Source organism: Eucalyptus grandis, chromosome 7 (assembly GCF_016545825.1).
Source record: "Eucalyptus grandis isolate ANBG69807.140 chromosome 7, ASM1654582v1, whole genome shotgun sequence".
NCBI classification, from domain to species: Eukaryota; Viridiplantae; Streptophyta; class Magnoliopsida; order Myrtales; family Myrtaceae; genus Eucalyptus; species Eucalyptus grandis.
Window position 1 is genome coordinate 10,100,828 of NC_052618.1, and position 20,836 is coordinate 10,121,663.

Consider the following 20,836-nt stretch of genomic DNA (forward strand, 5'->3'; position numbering starts at 1 on the left):
ATGTATATTTGCAAAACTGGTTCTCACTGTGGGCGTGCTCTCATCATTAGCAAGATGCCTCATTTTTCCACGCCTTTGATGTGGCCACTCACATCAAATTGCTATTGACATCTAAATTTTATCATTTTATTTAGGACTTAATCGCATACAAAATTAGGAATTAATCACTAAAGAGACAAAGAAAAAAATAGGAAGTAAAGAGTAAACTAAATAATTTTCATTAAAATGCATCGTGTATGTTTTCATCAAAATCTATTATGCGTAGACATTAAGAGCATTTACATAACCATTACTAATTATTAAAATTTAAAAAATTTAAAAAAGAATCGAAAATTTTAAAAAAGGTAAAGTAAAAAAGAAGAAAGAAAAGTAAAAAAAATCATTAAAAGGTATTGTACCGCATATTGAATGGTCTTTTATATTTTTTTCCAAAAAAGTCATCAAAAAGAAAAAGATAAAAAAATTATTTAAAGAAATTAATTACAAAAAATAAAATGAGAAAAGAAAAAGAAAAGAAAAAGGAAAAAAAAAATGAGATCGGGCCGGGGCAGGTCAGCCCGGCCTCTCTCTTTCCCTTCACGCATTCTGCAGAAAAGAGGCGGACGTAGGCGAGCAAGAGGAGGTACAGAGGTTGATGGGACAGGCACGAGCCTCGTACCGGAGTTGGTGGTCGGGGGACAGACCGGCAGCAACAGCTGGCTTTGGCAGAAGCCCATGCGCGCTGGTTGGTGGTCCTCAAAAGAGGGAGAAGATGGGTGAGAAAAAGGGGGTTCTCGGCTGGCTTTTTGGGGGTAGAGAGAGAGCAAGAGAGAAGGAGAGGACGAGCCAAAGGGAGAGAGGGAGCTCGTAGGAAAGCTTCGCCGTCGTTCGCCGCAGCCCTTTCCCATTAAGCCAGGTAGGAGCGCTTCTCCCGTTGGAACTTGCTTGTACCGTTAGAACTTTCTGACCAAAATCTTGACAAGCCGAAGTGAGTTTAAGACGGTTCATGATGTTTTGAAGATAATGCATCATGCTTAGGTTGAGGAATGCTTCCGGTTTGAACCTATTACTCGAGTTCATGAACGCATACCATCCGCTCGACGCTTTGCTTGGATGAAGCGTTAAACATTTAGGAACACCGAACTTGAGTATTATTAAGTGAATCGTCGCAAAATAAGACAGATCTGGCATGAAACACGTCTATTTAAGCTTGTATGCATCATCTCTGGCTCGAAGATTGCAATAAATTCACTCTGGAACATGTTTGTTAAATTGCGTGTTAGCCGGTCGATAGAATGCCTGAGAGAAGGCCGAAATATCTATGCATGTTAGAGCTCAACATCAATTCACATTTTGTCCTGTATTGGTTGGATTTGATTTAATATTAGTATTTTCTCTGTGTTTCCACGCAACTTGATGGAAAAATCCCACTCGAGTCGGTCGCATATGCATTTTTCCCTGTCGGAAACCCATCTCTCACGGCATGCCAACGGTTTGAGGCCGCATTAGTTAGGCTGCTCTTATCTATTGTTATGTATCCGTGCTTGTTGTTCACTAGGTTACTTGTTTTTTTTTTTTTTGGGGTGGGGGCGGGAATAGGTGGCCGGCGGGGTTGGTGATGGTTGAAATGGGTGACCGGTGGGTGGACGTGTTTCTGTGGTGGTGATGGACGGCGGCCGAAGAGACGTTGTGTCGAGTTTCCCTTGTTCTGGAAAAAGTTGTAGGCGTGCCTTCGGGAGGACTCGGAGGAAGAGCGTCGCGAGGAGAAGACAACCTTCGGGAAAGAGAAAGAGGGAGCAGGGAGGAGAGAGAACAAAATAAAAAGAAAGAAAAAATCACGAAAAATCCTAAATTTTTACTTCAAATTTTTTTGACTCAAAAACATTGAACTTCTACCGCGTCACACATTTACCCTAATATAATGATATTAAAAAAATTTCAATTCTTTTTTAAAAATTTCAAAATGACAAAAATTCAAAAAATTCCGATAATTCAACAACTTTCAAAGAACATAAAAAATAAAAAATTTCAGAAAATATTGAAAATTCGAGTTTTTTTAAAGATTAATTAAAAAATTTAGAAAATTAAGGAAAATTAAAAAATTCTCAGAAAAAAAAAATTCCAAAATTCGGAAAAGTCTAAAAATTTCCGAAGTAATTAGATAGACACAAAAAAATCAAAATATTAAAAAAATCAAAAGGTTTTGGAAAATTAAAAAAATTCAACTTTTCTAAAAAAATCCAAAAAATTCTTCTTTTTTTAAATCTTCAAAAACATTAAAAATTAATCTCTTGGTTTATTTTCTCTTAAAAAAAAAATGGAAGTATTTCAATTTAGAATCCTGTTCAAAAGGTTTTAGTTGTCCTTAAAAATGAATACCCTTGATTGTGCAATTTTGACACTTTGATTTTGGCTTCCATTTAGTCTAATTAGGATTAGTATTTATCTTTTCTTTGATGTTAATTTTTTGCTCTCCCGTGCAATTTATTTAAATGCTTGTTTTTATTGTTAATTATTATTTTAATGATTGTGCACTCGTATGATTACTTCGCATGTTAATATATAAGTATAAGATCAGTCTAGATTGCCCGACAAAAACATCCTTTTTTTTTAAATGAAAAAGATTAGGTATTAAAAGGGCACTAATTTGTTAATTAGTGTAATCAAATCCCAAAACCTAAACTCTCTGAAAGTGAAGTATACTCTCATACCTCACTTAGTTTTTAGCCGACCCCAATAGGCTAGTGGCGACTCTTTATTACAAAATTCCTATAAATCCTCCAATATCGCGTGAGGTATGAGCTTGGAAGAGCTCGTGCTTAATCATGGGTTATAAGCTCGTCTTTTAGGTAATACTCCTAAACCTATATTCCCTTCCCCGATGGATAGGTTGCGACAATCACATGCATTGTTCATCTAATTTTACACAACGTAAGGTTCCATAGCTTGCATATCTTATTATCCGCGTGCAAACGTTCCATGTTGATTGGAATAAGGTTACAATAGAAATCTATATATGGGATGGAAAAAAGAGTGACTCCTTTAGTTTAAGCCTCGTCTGTATCACAAAAAAAATACAAAGAAACATGACAAATTTTATCGTTCCCAAAACTCAATGAATACTGATGAGGTGACGGCAACGTTACTCCTTACTCCTTGGAAAGTAACGGTGCTCTCCAACCACAAAATTTTTCAAGGAAACAGACAACTTAGTGGGATTCTTTACATTACAAAAATAGATTAAATAAAAATGAAAATAGAAAAATATTAAGGAATTGAAAAGAATTTTATGGAAATCATTATCCAAGTGAAATATTTTAAATTTCATATAGAAAGACTAGTTAAAATATTTTTTTATAAGACAATTAAATTTCGGATTTTTATTGACAACACCACTATGTAAAACATTTTTCATATTTGTAGTTGTAAAAAAATATATTCATCATTAAAAAATGAATACAATTATCAAAATTAACACTTGAACCCTTATTTATACAACTTCAATTTGAGCCAAAGCAATCCAACTTAACTCAAAACCAAAATCATGATCAATTTGCTATCCAAAAATGAAATTTATTTACAAATTTATAGTATGTTGAATTTGTTTGATTAAATCTTTTGCCTCACTTCCTTTTTTGTATTTTGTATAACCCAACTTTTCACTGTGCTAGCCAAATTTCAATTTAACATATCTTAATTAGATAAGTACATATTGTGTCCAAGTTCAACAAATGCCACAACAAGATTCATTGTAGTGTACAATTTTTTTTTTTTCACTTTTGGATAATGGTTTGGTATCTCATTAAAGAGAAAAGCGACCATAATGGCACCATTATCTACAATCAAATGACGGATTGTCTTCCACCGCGCAATTTAAATCGAGTAACCCACAAACTTTTTTTTTTGGACGAAAACCCACAAACTTGAGTAGCAGGTTTTTCCACTTTTTTTTCTTTGGGGGTTGGATCCGGTTTTTCCACTTCACGAGTCTATTTAGAGAGAAGGCTGAAGCTTCCTAAAAGGACAAAAAAAAAAAAAAAAATTCTTCAGCTAAAGTTCTAACATAATTTTCAGAAATACAAATTGTTTTTTAATTGCTGGAAATGATAGGAATTTCCTAAACATTCTCTTTATATTTCAAGAACCATAATTCTCTAGAAATCTGCATGAAAGAAAAAGTGTTAAGGTAAGTCTTAAGGCCAAGTGAAAGGTGAAGTAATTTATATATGCTTAAGCATTATATGACATGCCACTTCGTCAAATATGAAGAATAAAGTGCTATAAAAAGTTCTTTAAAAGAACAAATAAGTTAATAATATAAGCGAAGGGAACAAGATAAATTATTCATCCAATTTCTTTGGGAAATTTGGAATGAAATCTCAATTATCGGGATTTCCTTTAATCCCTCTAAGTGGAATTGCTTAAATGTGAGTACAATAAAAATAAGATAGAGAAATGATAAACTTGAAGAAAACCTACAAAACATCCATAATAATTCAAAAACTATGATTTGTAATCATTTGTGATCACCGATTGAGCCACCATGACCATGAGCTTATCTCGAGCAGCCATGATCAGCCATGATCTTGAGCTTTGCAAATCGAAACTCCAATGGTTGTGGCTGCCACGCTCATGGTTGTTGCAAGCTTAGAGCTAGAGCTCATGACTACAACGGTCACAATGATCCTCCTTCTCTTTCTCTCTCTCAATTTTGTTTATTTATTTTTTAATATTGTTTGATGTGGTGCCTTTTTGACTCCTAATACTTTTCAATGAATCATGACATGACATATGTATTTCAGTGTGACACGTATATTCACCAACGTCTATATCATTAATTCTGTAATCCATGACATTTTCTAAAAGGTTGAGGGTCGTTTTTTAATATAAAAAAAAATTAAAGATAGAAGAATGATTTTGATTTTGATTTTCGGATAAAAATAAAGGAATAATGGTTATATTATTCCATAAATAAAATAAGAAAACAAAACCTTCATTTCATCATCTGTAGTGTTTTTATCTAGTTTCCTTTTTTGAATTAATTAAGGTTAGCAAATATAATAATATATTGTTTAGATTTCAATCGGTTGTCCATTCCTTTGAAATGGAGATTGCGGCCCACAATCCACCATCATCATCTTGGATAACGGTGGCCATTAGGCTAGCATCTCCCAAACTCAATTTGTTGAATAAGACTCGAGTTTAGACTTATAGGCGAAACTCCTAATTTCCGACATCTGAATTGGGAAATTTAAAAGGAAATAAATTAATGGGCCACGCAATTTCCTTAACGTATTGGAATCCCCATCCCCACCCACTTCCATTAGCATGGGCTTGTGTGCCCAATAGATTAAGGAAAGTTAACTTGAATTAACTTAATCTCACTCGGACCTAGGAAATTATTAAAAAAAAGAAGAAGTCCTATGCATATTGTACTTATCTCAATACAATTCTAGACCTTTCAATTTAGCTAACTTAGTCATAAACCTTTTGAAAATTTGTTAATTTAGTCTATCCAAACAATTTTAACTGAAAATCGCTAAAATTGACGTCGGTTGTTTTATGTGACACTGCCAACATAGCATGTCAACACCAGCACTAGTGGTGTAATGTCAATAATTTCCGGTCAAAATCAATTTTTCAATAGTTTTAGGACTAAATTGGCCAAATTAAAATATTTAAGATTGAATTGTTAATAAGTGAAATAAGTTTATAACTCCTTTGGTGATTTTACATGAGGACTTTGCATCAGATTTTGACTCTGCCAAGTGGGCTCCACGCTAATATATATGTATTTTTTTCAGCCTAATTCCATAAGAAGACCTCAACTTTAGGTTCAATCATAATTTTTCCAAACTTTTAGTTGCCTAAAAAAGTCCTAATTTTCACTCTAGTCTCATATTTGGCCACATCTCTAAAAATTACCACTAATTTCTTGGAAATGATCAACATGAGGTTATTAAAATAAGTAACTTCATCAACACTGTCAAACACAATAATAGCCCCCTCACCTTCGTATAAAATAATAACAATCTCTTAATGTCATTAATATTGAAGAAACTAGTGGCAATTCTTGGGAGTTTAGGCAGATTTAGGATTAAAGTGAAAGTTGAGGATATTGTTTAGAGAAAATAAAACTTGAGGCAAAAATGGGATTTGACCTAAAGTTAGCATTTTTTAAAAGAAAATTATCCCCTTTTTTTTTTAAGGTTTTGTTTAGTGTGCCTAGTTCACATGTGTACTGCAACTGCGAGTGGCGCAATCAGAGTTCTTTTACGGAACAATGTTATTTGTTGTCAAGCATATCGGACTTTAACTATCAAAATATGTGAGGTAATTTGATTTCACTATATAATGGTCGTGGGTCCGTTTCTTCTTGTATTGTGTTGTCGTCGACTTTAGATTGTGGATACGAATGGGCTATCAAGATACGCGTGAAGATAACAGGACTCTTCTCAACGATGTACAGTCCGTGTGTGACGAAACAGCTCCCTTCATTTGAAGTGGAACCACTTGTTTTTTTTTTAATCGGTTCTACTTTATTTCTATTTTAACCTTCACTCTCAAACTTTTACGTGGAAGTCAAAACCCACTTCTAAAATGAAATTATCCACACCCCAACCCTTTTGAAAAGTGGGGATTGTCCTCCTTCCATATTGGAACCACTTGTTGATGATTGAGAAAATTGTCCCAATTCTTCTTGTATTGTGTTGTCGTCGACTTTAGATTGTGGATACAAATGGGCTGTCAAGATACGCGTGGGGATAACAGGACTCTTCTCGACCATTTACAGTCCATGTGTGACGAAACAGCTCCCTTCATTTGAAGTGGAACCACTTTTTGATGATTGAGAAAATTGTCCCGTCCTCACATTAGTTCCCGAATAATTTCCAACGCATCCTCTGCCCCTGCAGTACCGCCACCAGCAACCTCAGTTACGTCCGCACCTGTTCGTCTTCACCAGATCTCGCGCCAGCCCAACGAAGCTTCGCCGATCGCTGTTCCTGTGCCTTGAACAATCCTTCACCAAGTCGCCACATCAGTCCTCCCGCCGGTGGCTTCCCGTTGCTGTAAACAAGCCTTGCCGGTGACCACCACATTCGACGGCTGCCCTTTTTGCTAGGATCCATAGCCTCACCACCAGTCCATTCAAGTCGATAATACAAATTAGGTATTTCCCTAAACCAAATCCAATCAAATTGGGCTTATTTGATTCTAACTGTGATTGGTTTTGAGATTTGATAACATAACAATGTTTGGATTACCGTGAAAATAATAACTTCTTGTGAGTTACTAATTCTTGAAATAGTACACCTCATAACAATTTATAATTATTAGTTATGTGGTTTTTTTGTAGTAATTCTCACTTTAGATTAAAGATTGTCACCCAATCATTTCTCTTTGAGAATTTAGGGTTACCCCACTTAGGAAATTTCCTATTTGAGTTGCACACATAATCGAGATTTTGATCTTTAAGAATAAAGATCAGATTATCGATGACTTTTATTTCCTAATTTGGGTTAAGATTAATATTTGAATTATATGGGCTTGCATCGCATGTTGCTAATTCCATAAATTTTCATGTTATGAAAAATACAAAAATTGCATTGCATGATAGGATAGATTGGATTTATATCAGTTTTCTAATTTAGAATCGCATATGTAGGAGCCATGTAGTAATTTAGGAAATAACCTAATGTTGAATAAGATTTAATATAAATCATTTCTAAATTTAAATAAGGTAATCACATATATTAGTTGGTATCATATTCTAGCTTAAAAGAAAATTCAAAGAAATAGCATGCATATATTATATAGAATTGATTGTGTCTCGATGGCACGTAATTGTTGTCATGTCATCATTGTCACGTCATGTCATCATATCAATATTATTTAATTATTGCATGTTTAGGCCCACTATAAATTAGATTGCATGTCATATTAGAATTAGGTTACATTTAAATTGCATCTATATAACACATGTCATTAGTCTAATGATTTGTGAATGTTAAATTAGAATTCATGTAATCACGGGACTTAGATTATAATTGCATACAAGAAGAAAAATCCAAAAAGAAAAAATATCATTGCATTTAGAAATTATGGTTAGGGCATGCATATTGTAGTGACCATCCTACGAAATACTCGATGTTTTGGACATAAAATGAGCTTTTACTTTGCTTAATGCATTTATGGTTGCTCTTTTTCTAGCAAGTTATTTATTACTTTGATTTGTGGATTGATGCACACCTATTGCATGTTAGTGGTTTATGATCAAAATTGACCAGGACTATCCACAAAATGTTTTTGAAATAAAAAGAAAGATATTTTCACACACTTGAGTTTCTATTTGACCCGTAATATTTTAGTAGCAACTCCTAATTGAATTAAATTACATGTTAAACTCATTAAATCAAAACCTCAAAACTCCAATCGGTATGAGATTAAAAGAGTTCACACTAAGTCTTTGGCTAAGTAATCAATTAGCTTTCCTTTTGACAATTTATCTTGGGGAAGTTCGCGACATGGATATAGTACTTTTCCTTGATTTAATTTATTTTCATGCCGAATAGAATATGGTTACAACGGGATCTATATATGGTTAAAAAGAGATTCATTCCTATATTTTAGGTCTCCCCCGCATCACGAAAAAGTACGGACAAGCATGGCCAATGTTATTGTTCCTGCGACTCAGGTCAACACAAACGGCAAAGCGATCCCGCTTCTTGGCTTTGGAACAGCCGAGTTCCCGTTTGGCTCCAATGACAACGTAAAGGAACACATTCTCCATGCGATCCAATTGGGCTACCGGCACTTCGACTCGGCCTCAATTTACCTGTCTGAGCAGCCCCTTGGAGAAGCCGTGGCTGATGCCCTCGAGCTCGGCCTCATAAACTCACGTGAGGAGCTGTTCATCACCACGAAGCTCTGGTGTGGCGACGCGCATGGTGACCGCGTTGTCCCTGCGCTTCAGAGATCCCTCAAGTACAATCTCAGTTAACATACGAATCATACTAGTACCAAGTTTGTGCGCTTCATTATCCTCGTTTTCACTACATCGATCGGTTCTTGTGAGTAGGAATCTTGGGCTCCAATTCGTGGACCTGTATCTTGTGCATCTTCCGGTGAGCTTGAAGGCAGGGGAGTGTGAATTTCCGGTGAAGAAGGAGGATCTGCTTCCGTTTGATTACGAAAGTGTGTGGAAGGCCATGGAAGAGTGTCAGAAGCTGGGCTTGGCCAAAAGCATAGGAGTGACCAATTTCTCATGCAAAAAGCTGGAGAAGTTGCTGAGCATTGCTGAGATTCCTCCTGCTGTCAATCAAGTGAGTTTATCGTTGGTCCATTCGAATTCATGTTTCCTTAAAATTGCTCCAGAAAAAAAAATGTTTCTCATAACAAAGAAAAGCTACCAAAAACATACTTTCCAAAAAAAAAAATGTTTATTTCAAGTCTAGAATTGCACGCACCTCTTTTATATGTTCATTCTAGGCGAGCAACAAGGACTGCCTGAACTGAACCAGCCAGTTTTGGGTGGTTCTCAAGGGGCCGGTCCGGTTCCTGGTTCCATAAGTTGGAATTAATGATTTTTGGTCTGGTTCCAGAGGTAGAACCGCCTTGATCGACTTTTTTTTTCCTTAAAAATCTTCAAAGAACAGCAGCCTCTCACGCTTGCTCTTCCTTCTCGACTCTCACGTCTCTTTCCCTCTCTTCATGGCGGCTGACGGCGTCCTCCAACATATGGAGGAGGAGGGCCTTCTCGACAAGCCGGGTGTAGTGGGAGTCGAGGAGGGTGATGGGGACAGAGGCGGAGTTGATCTGACCACTATTGAGTTGGAGGGGGCCAATGGGGCGATGCAGAGGAGAGAGGAGAGAGGAGGGAGGAGACACAACAAACGTGAGGATTCAAGAGGGCTCGACTGCGAGCTCGGAGCGAGTTGGAGGTGTAGAGTCTCTTCCTCATCTCTCAAAAATGGAGGACTTGTCACAATGGTTTTTGTGGAAGGAGAAGGGGAAGGGGGTTTGTGTAGAGAAGAGAGATGGAGATGGGACACGACGGATGAGAGAGAGAACAAAAATAAATGCCTCTAATCCGATAGAGACTTCTGAGGAAGAAAACTAAGGCTGCATTTGATTTAGTATTTTGAAAGTTCCTTAAAGAAAAATTTGAAGTGTCCGACAACTATTCCCCAAGAAGCTTTGGGTTGAAAGTTGGCATTGGGAAGGCTGAAAACCCAATGCTAGTAGGAATTAGCATTGAGCTTTTAGCATTTAACCACATGCTACAACTAATTTTCTTATTCCAAAACAACTCTCGCTAATTTATCAATTTTCCAATTTGCCCATTGTTATTGTTCATATTTTCTGAGCAAGGGCAGCAACGACAGGGTTAGATCGGGTCTGCAAGAAGTCACCGAGGGGCGAGGCTAGATCAAGTTGGCAAGTGGTCGGTGAGGCTAGATTAGGTTGGTTGCTTGGGTCACGAGACCTTGGAGAAAATCGTCTGAGGTTGCGTGACCCCAAGCAACAAGGTTTCAAGTCACATGCCCTCGGCCGATTGCTTGGGTTGCGACGCCTAGGGTTGGGCAACCCTCACCAAGGGTCGCATAACCTTGGACGATGGCAATTGGTGTCAATTCTTGCTCGCCAGCACCTTAGCCCTTCGTCAAAGGGTTTGATTTTTTTAATTAAAAAAATTAGACCCAAAAGCCTTTGCAAAAAAATATTTGTTAAACACTATTTAGGATGAAATAGCTTTACAAAAAAAAAAAAATTACTAAACGCAATTTAAATTTCCCTTGTGAGCTTTAGGCCAAAATCATTTGCATTTTCCTTATTGCATTTTCTAGGGCTTATTTGCAAATCTAAACCAAATCCACCCTAAATGCAATAGACAAGGACATCATATAGTTAGAGTGGAGACCATGCTGCTCTCTTCAATGTTTAAAGATTTGACTAGTTTCATTGGACCAGTTCAGTCCCAAGTTCTTAATTTTGAAACTAGTCCACGATTCAATTTCCAATTTTATCTTAGAAGTGGACTAGATCAGGAATCAATCATTTCCGGTTTATTTAGTCTTTGTGTGCGATTTTGACTTCAAAATAGTTCAAGTTCACTATGTGTGTGTTGAGTAGGAGCTGCGGAGTTTGAGGTAAAACCTTTTGATGCTTTATTTATTTATTTTGGAAGAGATGAGAAATACCATGGCTCAAGTCATTTTGATGCTTCACCCAAGAGAGGGAAAGGATCACTCTGAATTCCGATGCGTTTAACATATTCGGTTGAAAAAAATTGTAATTGAATTGGGTCATGTCGTCCACCAGCATAATACCAAATTTCCTCTGACCCTCAAGCCTTGGTTCGTGGGATTGTGCCAGAAAGATAAAAATCCCATCCTCTCTCTTTCTGTTTCTCCCTTTCCCCTCGTTTCCGACGAGCTACAGTGTCCATGAATACCGCGGCCTCACTGTCCAGTGTCCATCCTGCTGCAAAAAAAAAAATGATTGATCAATAAAATAACTACAAAATGAAAATAAATTGTACATATTAGAAAACGACTTTTAGATATCTTACTGAAACGAGGAAAGCACTCATACTAAAAAACCTAATCATACTAGGAAACCTATTTTGATTGAATTTCCTTTACGACCTCAAACTCGAGAATACTCTCAACACACTCACCATGCCTGAGCCGTTGCCCTCACTGAGCTTGCTGCCGCCGCTGTCAGTCGAGCTGGCAACGCCCATGTCATCCCATCCCCTCTAGAACTCGTGGGAAGGTCGCCACCTTTGCTGTGAGTTAAAGAAAGGGGCTTCATGGTGGCCTCGAGATGTCAATGGAGGCGCACCAGCGAAGGGATGTTGTCAGTGTAACGACCGGTCCAACAATGAGAGGGAGTGGTCCACAAGGTCAGAGGGCCTAAACAAGGAGCAATTCTTGATATGCTTTTAAGATGGTGAAAGAGTAGATTAGAACTTACAAAAATATCTATTGACATAATGACAATGCTTAACATTGGAACTCCAGAAGTAAGCCTGCTCAGGTGGTAAACACTCTCGTGATGGGTAACCTTTTAGAAAGTGTCCACTCATATGCCAAATGACAAAATTGTAAAGCTCGCTATCAGACAAGTCAAAGTGGACAATACGTTAGTGAGTTAATCCAGAGTACTGCGATACAGTATCTAAGTGGGATCCCCCTCCAATAGGTGTATGGTTTGGGAACGAACCATGCAGAAGTTGGTGAGCTTGTAATGATTCGATCAGATGAGGGTAGAGAGTAGTCATTGGGGCCTAAGGGCTTGGACAAGGAGCACTTCCTAGCATGCTTCTAGGATTTTGAACGTGGTTAAAATGAATTGAACTGTGCATTGAATAGGAGGAGAGTGATTTTGAGATGTGTGTGGACATGTGTGAAAATTGGAATTAATTCATGGAGTTGTCTTTTCACGTAATAGCAATGCTAAAGAATCACTCCTAGGATAGTTGACCTTCTAAAAAGGTACCCTCCTTTACATCAAAGGACTAAACTATGATGCTTAACATGAAAAATGGCAAGGCAGATAATATCTTAATGAGCTAATTCAGGGCATTGCAGTCCGCGAGGCGAATGAGGCTGAGGGTCAGGTTTTGGATTTTTTATTTTATTTCTCTTTCTCCGTTCTTGTGCTTTGTTCCAGATTTACAAGTGTACGGTATAACTCGCATAACTCATCAACAAAAATGATTAGTTGGAGAAAACATCCAACGAACACACAACCCTCTAACTTTTTCGTGCATAAGTTTTAAGGTACATTTAAGACCTACATGGATGGCAAAGGCAACAATGTCAAATCTCCTAAAATTGGGAATATTACAAAAAACCCATCAACCTATTATATTTGTGACAATTCAGCTTTAAGTCTTTTAATAGTGCTAATTTAATCCTAAATATTTTCAATATTACTTATATGAACACTAACCGAAGCTGATGTTTTTTTTTTTTTTTTTTTTTTTTTCTTTTCTTTTCATTGACTTTTTGGGACTAAAGGCCGAGAAGGCTCGACAACCAGAGGAGAGGGCCGAGACATCCTCGCCAGATTTGGGCATTGCGGCCTTGGCAATAACTAAATTGACAAAAAAAAAAAGTTTATGACTTAATTGGTACAATTGAGGGTATCATGGCCTTGACAAAATATGGGCAAGGGGCCAAGCCCTCATTAGTCTTGAAGAATTAATGCATCATTTAATTATCAATAAAGTCAAAATGGGTAACTTGAGCTATGCTAGAACATCATACGTAGGAAACTCATATATAAAAGGGTTAATATTATAAAAAAATCTCAAATTGGATTTGCACTAGACTAATTATTGGATCACCAAAAATCTCACTACACTTGTGACAAATTCACCTTGTTAATATAGATTTTTACGTAAATTTGCTATATCAATTGATTTATTGCCATGTGTCATCCAGTTTAGCAATTCCATAATAAAATTTATGTAACCTAATGAAGGGTAAATATGTCACGAGTGTACCAATTTGAAGTTTTTTGTTATCAAAAAATTAGTTTGGGGTAAAATTATCACAAATGTACAAATTTAAGGTTTTTCATGATATTAGCCTAAAAAAATATTGGAGGCGTTGAGATTGGTGGACAACATTCATTACAGTATGGAAAATATGATAATATCATCATGATATTTTTTGTAGGAATAAGCGTGAAACTTACTATAATGAGATAACATTTTTTCTTCAAAGTGACTAGTTTCAATCTTAAATAAGATGAGTCTTAATTCCTTGGACTCTTACAAAAGGGTATAATTTTTATTATATGATTTAAATGGGTGTGGTTGATCATGTAGGTGGAGATGAACCCTTTGTGGCAACAACAAAAGCTAAGGAAATTCTGCAAGCAAAAGGGAGTACACATTACCGCCTTCTCTCCGTTAGGCGCCAAAGGAACTTTTTGGGGGACCAATAGAGTGATGGAATGCGAGGTGCTACAAGAGATTGCCAAAGCCAAAGGGAAGACGCATGCCCAGGTTGTCATCAATCTCCTATGCACTTTATCATTCTCGAATTGGATGATGCTATGCATTCATATATTGATTCAGATGATTAATTTAGACACTTGGTCCTCTCAAGTCAAAATTCTATGTAGCTAGGATACGGTCAGTTATAATTACGTAAAATATAAATCCTATAGAATTAATCAATTTGGTTAAGGGAAAGATATAGCCTTACAACACATAAATATTCCTTAACATCGGATCACTTTATCGCATTGTAAGATATTTAGCGGATTTGTTGACCAAGTCCATTAATTGAGCTAGAACTAAGTAAAATGTTAGAACATTACTTATTTTTATTAATATCTATCTGGTTATTATCATTGCACATATATAAGCAAGTTTACTCTTTACTTCTTATATGATGAGAAAATTATACAAATAGTCTCTAAACTTTGGCTTAATATATAATGTCATCGTTGAATTTTTAGTTTGTTTAATATAATCTTTGAACTATTGCTAAATATTCAATCTTGTCCCTTAACTTTAGATAAGATAGTCTGAATGTTTCCATAATTATACTATTGCTTGAATGGTAAAATATTTTTTCATTTCAAAACATTTCCAAAACTAACCAAAAAAATATGCTATTTTTTTTTGTTTTTTTCTGGTCTTTGTAAATATTAGTATAGTTCTATTCAATATTTTTATCTAATGATCTCTATATTAATAAAAATATAACATCATTTACAGTTATATTGTTTTCATAAGAAAATATAATAATGATATTTATTAATCTCTGGAATTATTGCACTTATATAAATTTAAATTTAAATTCATAATTTTTTAGATAGATAAAATCATCAAGTTTTCTTGTGTTAGTGTTTTTTAATTAAGTTTAGCTAAATCTATAAATTAAAAATTAAAAATAGCAAGATTTTCAATCTAATACAATTGCAAATGAGGTTTAACTTTTACTATAATAGAGATCATAAGTTAAATTTTACTTGAATAAAAATGTTGTGATAACTATAAAGACAAAAAGAAGTTAAAAATAAAAATTAAGCCATATTTTTTTTGTTGATTAAGGAAATGGATTGAAATGACAAGATATTCTGAAATTTAGCCAATACTGCAATTGTGAAAACTTATGAATATTACTGAGTGACTAACTTGATTTTGTTAGGGATAGTTAAGAAACTAGATTGAACAAAATGAAAATTGGACTAGAATAATTTGAGGATCATATGAAATGAATTAAAAATTCAAGGATAACATTGCATATTGGGCCAAAGTTTAGAGATTATTTGTGTCACTTTTCCTACATGGATATGTTTCAAATAATGGTTAAGCTCATATTTTGGCTATATTATTGGTTTACATGAAGGTTTGTTTAAGGTGGGTGTATGAACAAGGAGTTAGCGTGCTGGTGAAAAGCTTCAACAAAGAGAGGATGAAAGAGAACCTTGACATATTTGACTGGAGCTTGAGTCTTGAAGAATTGAACAAAATTAGTCAAATTCCACAAAGAAAGGATTTGTCGGACTTGAAATAGTATCCCCAAATGGTCCTTACAAGTCTCCTGAAGAGCTTTGGGATGAGGAGATTTAATCAAGAATCATTATATTCATTCAATAAGTTCATTCAACTCGAGAAGTATTGAATGACTTGTTCAGAGATTGTTGGACCTTAATGCCAAATGAATGCCAGTCCCTTCTATTTTAGAATAGCATAATTATGTTCTCCCTTCCTTTAGTATTTTGAATGGAATCGTGGAGTCCACTCATTTAAGAAGTTTTGACTTACAATATATTGTTATTCTCACAACAACTCAAAATCTGTTAGCAAATTCCAATAATAATCTAGCTATCATGCATGCTCATACATGACAGCTTTTGCTTTGTTCCAATTTTGTGGATGGTATAAGTAGATGATTAAACGGCAAACGCTTAAACTGATTTCTCATATTTATGCTAATCTTCTAGACTTAAATACTTCAAAATGTTTCATATCTTTACAAATTAATTACCTCAATTTACTCGTAAAAGACCTTAAACAGAGTTCCACCAATTGATAATACCAGCTTCCTTTCCCTTTTCTTTAACTATCTTATAACTTATCTCTCTTTATATACAACTCTAAAAAGAAAAATAATTACTTTAGGGTAAGAAAACATTCTTTTTCTTAAATAATTTTAGTTCCTAACTTTTTGGATAGATAAAATCATCAAGTAATAATAATAATAAAAAGCCACCTTTTTTTTGTTGATTTAGGAAATGGATTGAAATGACATAATATTTTGAAATTTTAGCCAATATTGTAATTATGAAAAGTCTTAAATATTACCAAATGACTAACTTGATGTTTTTATGGAAAGTTGAGCAAGTAGATTATAAAGTCTAAGGACTAGATTGAACATTTAGGGATAGTTCAAATACCATATTAAACAAATTAAAAATCCAAGGATGACTTTACATTAAGCCATAGTTTAGGATTATTTATGTCACTTTTCTTACACGGAAATGTTTCAATTGAATGATTAAACTCATATTTTGGCTATATTACTAGTTTGCATGAACGTTTGTTTAAGGTGGGCATATAAACAAGAAGTCGGTGTACTATTGAAAAGCTTCAACATAGAGACGATGAAAGAGAACTTTGACATTTTCGACTAGAGCTTGAGCCTTGAAGAATTGAACAAAATTAGTCAAATTCCACAAAATAAAGGATTGGCCGGACTTCAAGTAGTATCCCCAGATGGTCTATACAAGTCTCCCGAAGAGCTTTGGGATGAGAAGATTTAATCAAGAAGCATTATTTGCTTCACTCAGTTCATTCAACTTGAGACTTACTGAATAAATTATCCCAAAATAGTTGAGCCTTAATCCTAAAGGAACGCTAGTCCCTTTTAATTTCCAGTGTTCATCCGTCATCGTGCAGTGTAATAAAAAGGTGCTTCAAATTGTAATAGAGAGCTGTTCTAAACTCAATTACATAATTAATCAGAAAATATTTATAAGGATTGACTGGCCATTTCATATTAGAGTAAAATGGAACAATCAAATAACAATCTCGCGCATTATTCAAATATTGCCCTCGCCATAGCCAGCAAGGATCACCTTGGCCCACGGCTAATGAAGGCCCAACGACCCTAGGTGGTCAGAATTGTATAAAATAAAGAAAAATAATAATAAAAAAGAAACAAACAAATAATTCAAAAAAATTAAAATATTAACAAAAATTCTCAACATCGGCGTTTGTCGTGCTATGTAAGATGGCTAACATTCATGTGAGAGATATCCAAATAAAGTTTGTTAGATGGACTCAATTGGTAATGTGAAATTGTTTATGACTCAATTGACAAAATTTTGAAATTTATGACTGAATTAACAAAAATGCAATAACTTTAAGACTTTTTAAATAATTTTCCCTTATTTAAGGTATTTACCAATTTTTTTGCAATCAAGTTATTGACTAGTTTTCCATAACCAATTCTTAATTGTGAATTACCTATGTGTCGTTCATTTTTATAAGTACAACTTCTTATTTGTCTTTCTTTCCAAAACCTTAAATTTTCCAACTATCATGTACAATTACAAACTTCATTTGAGTTATTAGTTTTTCTCAAACAATGTCACTTATTAGTTTTGTTACCAAATCTCTTGAGTTGCTTACCAATAGTTATTTATATTTTTTATTAAACTTACCAACTTTTCAATTGAGTTACCACCTTGTACTTACATAAATTATTTACTTTTTAAAGCAGTTTGCATAAATAATCTAATAATGATGGTCATTCTTTTTGTTTTTTCGCCAATACATAAGCAAGTTTATATTTCCATTCTAAGATTGTTTGTGTAAAATTAATAAGGGTCGTGGTTTCTTTCAAATCTGGTTGGAGGAAATTATCTTTTTGGTTAGTGTGCAAGGTTATAACTCACACTTACTTTTTATTAAGTTCGCATGCAAGTGATGTTTATATTGGTAATCAATCAAACAAAAACTTGATTGGAGTAAAGTATAATGAAGGAAGGAAAATATGGCCCCTAATTCATACACTAGCGATGTATGTAATAGAAATCTTTCGTTTATACATGGTCTACGAACAAAAGAAAACTTCCCCAATTAAAAACATTAAAAAAAAGAAGCAAGATTCTCTCTATCACACACCTAAATTCAATTAGTTATAGAGTTATGTGTTGACACCTAAATTTTGATGGGTCCATTTCATTATTTATTAATTGGATTGAAAATTATGGATTAATTTAATTCCTATCGTAGCAAACATAATTCCGTTAATTGCATTGCATATAGAAATTAAGAGCATTAATTGCATTGCATATAGACATTAGGAGCATTTGCATAACTAACATTAAAATTAAAAACGAAAAAAAAAAAGAAGCTTGTAAGAAATTATTTTATTTTGGGAAAAAACCACGAAAAACCCCGAACTTTGCCCAAAATGACACATTTACCCCAAACTTTTTTTGTGACGTGAAAAACCCCAAACTTTGCCAACCGTGACACATTTACCCCAAACTTTTTTTTTTTGCGACACGAAAAATCCCGAACTTTCGTTATGTGACACATTTACCCCAAAATTAGAGGGCATTTTGGTATTTTCATTTTTTAAATTTTTTTTTACTTTTTAAAATTTTTTTTTTCCTTCTCTCTTCCCTCCGTCGGCGTCCGGCGGGGGCTGCCCTTGCCGGCGTCGGGCGAGGGTCACCCTCGCCGGCCTCGGGCTGGGCGGCCCTCACCGGCGTCGGGCGGGCGGCCCTCGCTGCGTCGGGCGAGGGTGCCCTCGCCAGATCGCAGGGCATCCTCGCCCGGCGCCCTGGCGAGGGCCGCCCTCGCTGCGTCGGGCGGGGTGTCCCCCCTCGCCCGGATGGCGAGGACCGCCCCTTCGTCGGGCGAGGGTGTCCCCCCCTCGCCCGACGCCGGCGAGGTCGGCTGATGCCGGCTTCCCTCCGCCGACTCCACCATGGCCGGCGGAGGGAAGAAGAAGAAAAAAAAATAAAAAGGAAAAAGGAAAAAACAGAATAAAAAGACAAAAATGCCCTTGATGGGGGTAAATGTGTCACGATTTGAAAAGTTCGGGTCACAAAAAAAAAAGTTTGGAGTAAATGTGTCGTTTTCGGGCGAAGTTCGGGGTTTTCGTGGCTTTTTCCTTTTATTTTTAGCGAGACCGGGCGGGGGCAAGCCGGCCTGACCTTCCTTCTTTTCCATTTTTCCTTTTCTTTTCCCCCCAGCCCAGCCTCTCCCTCACGCTCTCGCGGACTCTGCATAGAAAGAGAAAATGGAGGCTTGCGCGAGGAGGAGGACAGAGAGCAGAGAGAGCGAGCGTCTCACCAGATTGGTGGTCGGGGACGGCCAGGCCAGCAGCGACGGCTGGCAAAGGAGGAGGCCGCGCGCGCCGCCTGCTTGAGAGGTCAAAGGGAGAGAGAGGAAGAGACCGAGGATGGGGCTTGCTCGTCTGTGGAATTTCGGAGAGGGAGAGAGAGACAGAGTGGAGAGACCGTGAGAGCAACCCCGATAGACAGAGAGAGAGAGAGAGAGTTTGAGAGCGACGAGCCCTCCGGCAATAGGCCCATAGGAGGCGTGCGAGGTGACCGGAGGTGGTCCGATCCATCGAACTCGCCCTCCATTCGCCGCCGCCGAGTAGGGTAGGGGGGACCCTCGGCCCGCCCCTTGTTTGTGTCCTGTTTTGTCCCGTTACGGGCTCATCGGAACGGGCTCTCGTCGTTGCCCGGTTCACGTGTGTTCCGGCCTCGCCCGTCTGTGCTCTACTGGTTTTTGAGCGTTTTCGGCCCTTTTTTTTGTGAATCCGGGTGCCAGCTCGACTCTTCAATGAATCTTGGTCCTCCTCTCAGTCGACGCCCGCCGGATGTTCGATGAAATGTCTCTGTGATACCCATGAAAGTTTATCTCTGTTCACATTTTGTGGGTTTTTTATGTCATTGTCACGATTCCTCGCTTCTTTTCTTTATCACGGTTCCTTTCGTGTGCGTGGTGTGTTAAGCCTTCATCGTTCCGGTGATGGATGATGGCCGACCGCCGCTCTCGTAGAGGGTTAAGGTGGGATGGTGGATGAGTAAGAAGCGTTCAGTCTTGTATCTCCAGTGAAATCCAAGGGGGATTTTTAGTGTCGAACTTGCTGGCATTTGCTTAGGATGGCCGAGTAAATTGATCTGTTAGATTCTGGAATGATCTGGGAACGAGGGCGTCAGTAGAGGAGTTTAAACCTTAAAATAATAAAAAAAAAAAAGAAAAAAAAGGGGGCGTGAGAGGGTAACTATAAGTAGGGGTGTAAACGGTTTGGTTCGGTTCGGTTTTTGAAAACCGAACCGAACCGAACTCGTTAGAGAAAATTTCCGAACCAAACCGAATAAGTCCCGAACCGAACCGTTAGGTTTGGTTTTGATTTTTCAAATTTTGGGTTTCGGTTTTCGGTTTTCGTGTTGTTTTTTTTTTTTTTTTTTTTTCAGGACAGCTTACCTTCTATATAAGCTCCTTGAAGCATTGATTGACATTCTCTCTAGTTTTTGTGCTATATTCAAGAAACGAACATCTATGTCTTTGAGCTAGATCTCTTCCTTCTTCCCTTGTTACAACCCTTTCACTCTCCAGGTAAACCCAACTAAATTAGGCAGTGTGCTTCAAAAAAGATTTTGTAGTTACATACACCCAACTAAGAACTGACAGGTGACACCTCCAGGTAACTCGAGATTATACATTAAACTTCTCACGAGAAAATATATAACTGAATGCAACCACCATTTGCAAACTGCTGGATTTACTAAGAAGTATTCTAAGGCCTATTGAAAATACTGATGCAGACATACACAGACTAGAAGAATTCTGATT

The 20,836-nt window shown here is 36.6% G+C and overlaps 1 protein-coding gene across 1 annotated transcript; it reads left to right on the forward strand.

The window, feature by feature from the left end:
• The first annotated feature begins 8,595 nt into the window (after positions 1-8,595).
• Positions 8,596-15,698, forward strand: LOC104433000 (non-functional NADPH-dependent codeinone reductase 2). Its single transcript, XM_039316776.1, is given in 5 exon segments — positions 8,596-8,964; positions 9,059-9,302; positions 13,823-14,002; positions 15,357-15,507; positions 15,510-15,698. Coding segments are annotated over 5 exon segments (966 nt in total). The 5' UTR covers positions 8,596-8,644; the 3' UTR covers positions 15,581-15,698.
• Positions 15,699-20,836: the final 5,138 nt, after the last annotated feature.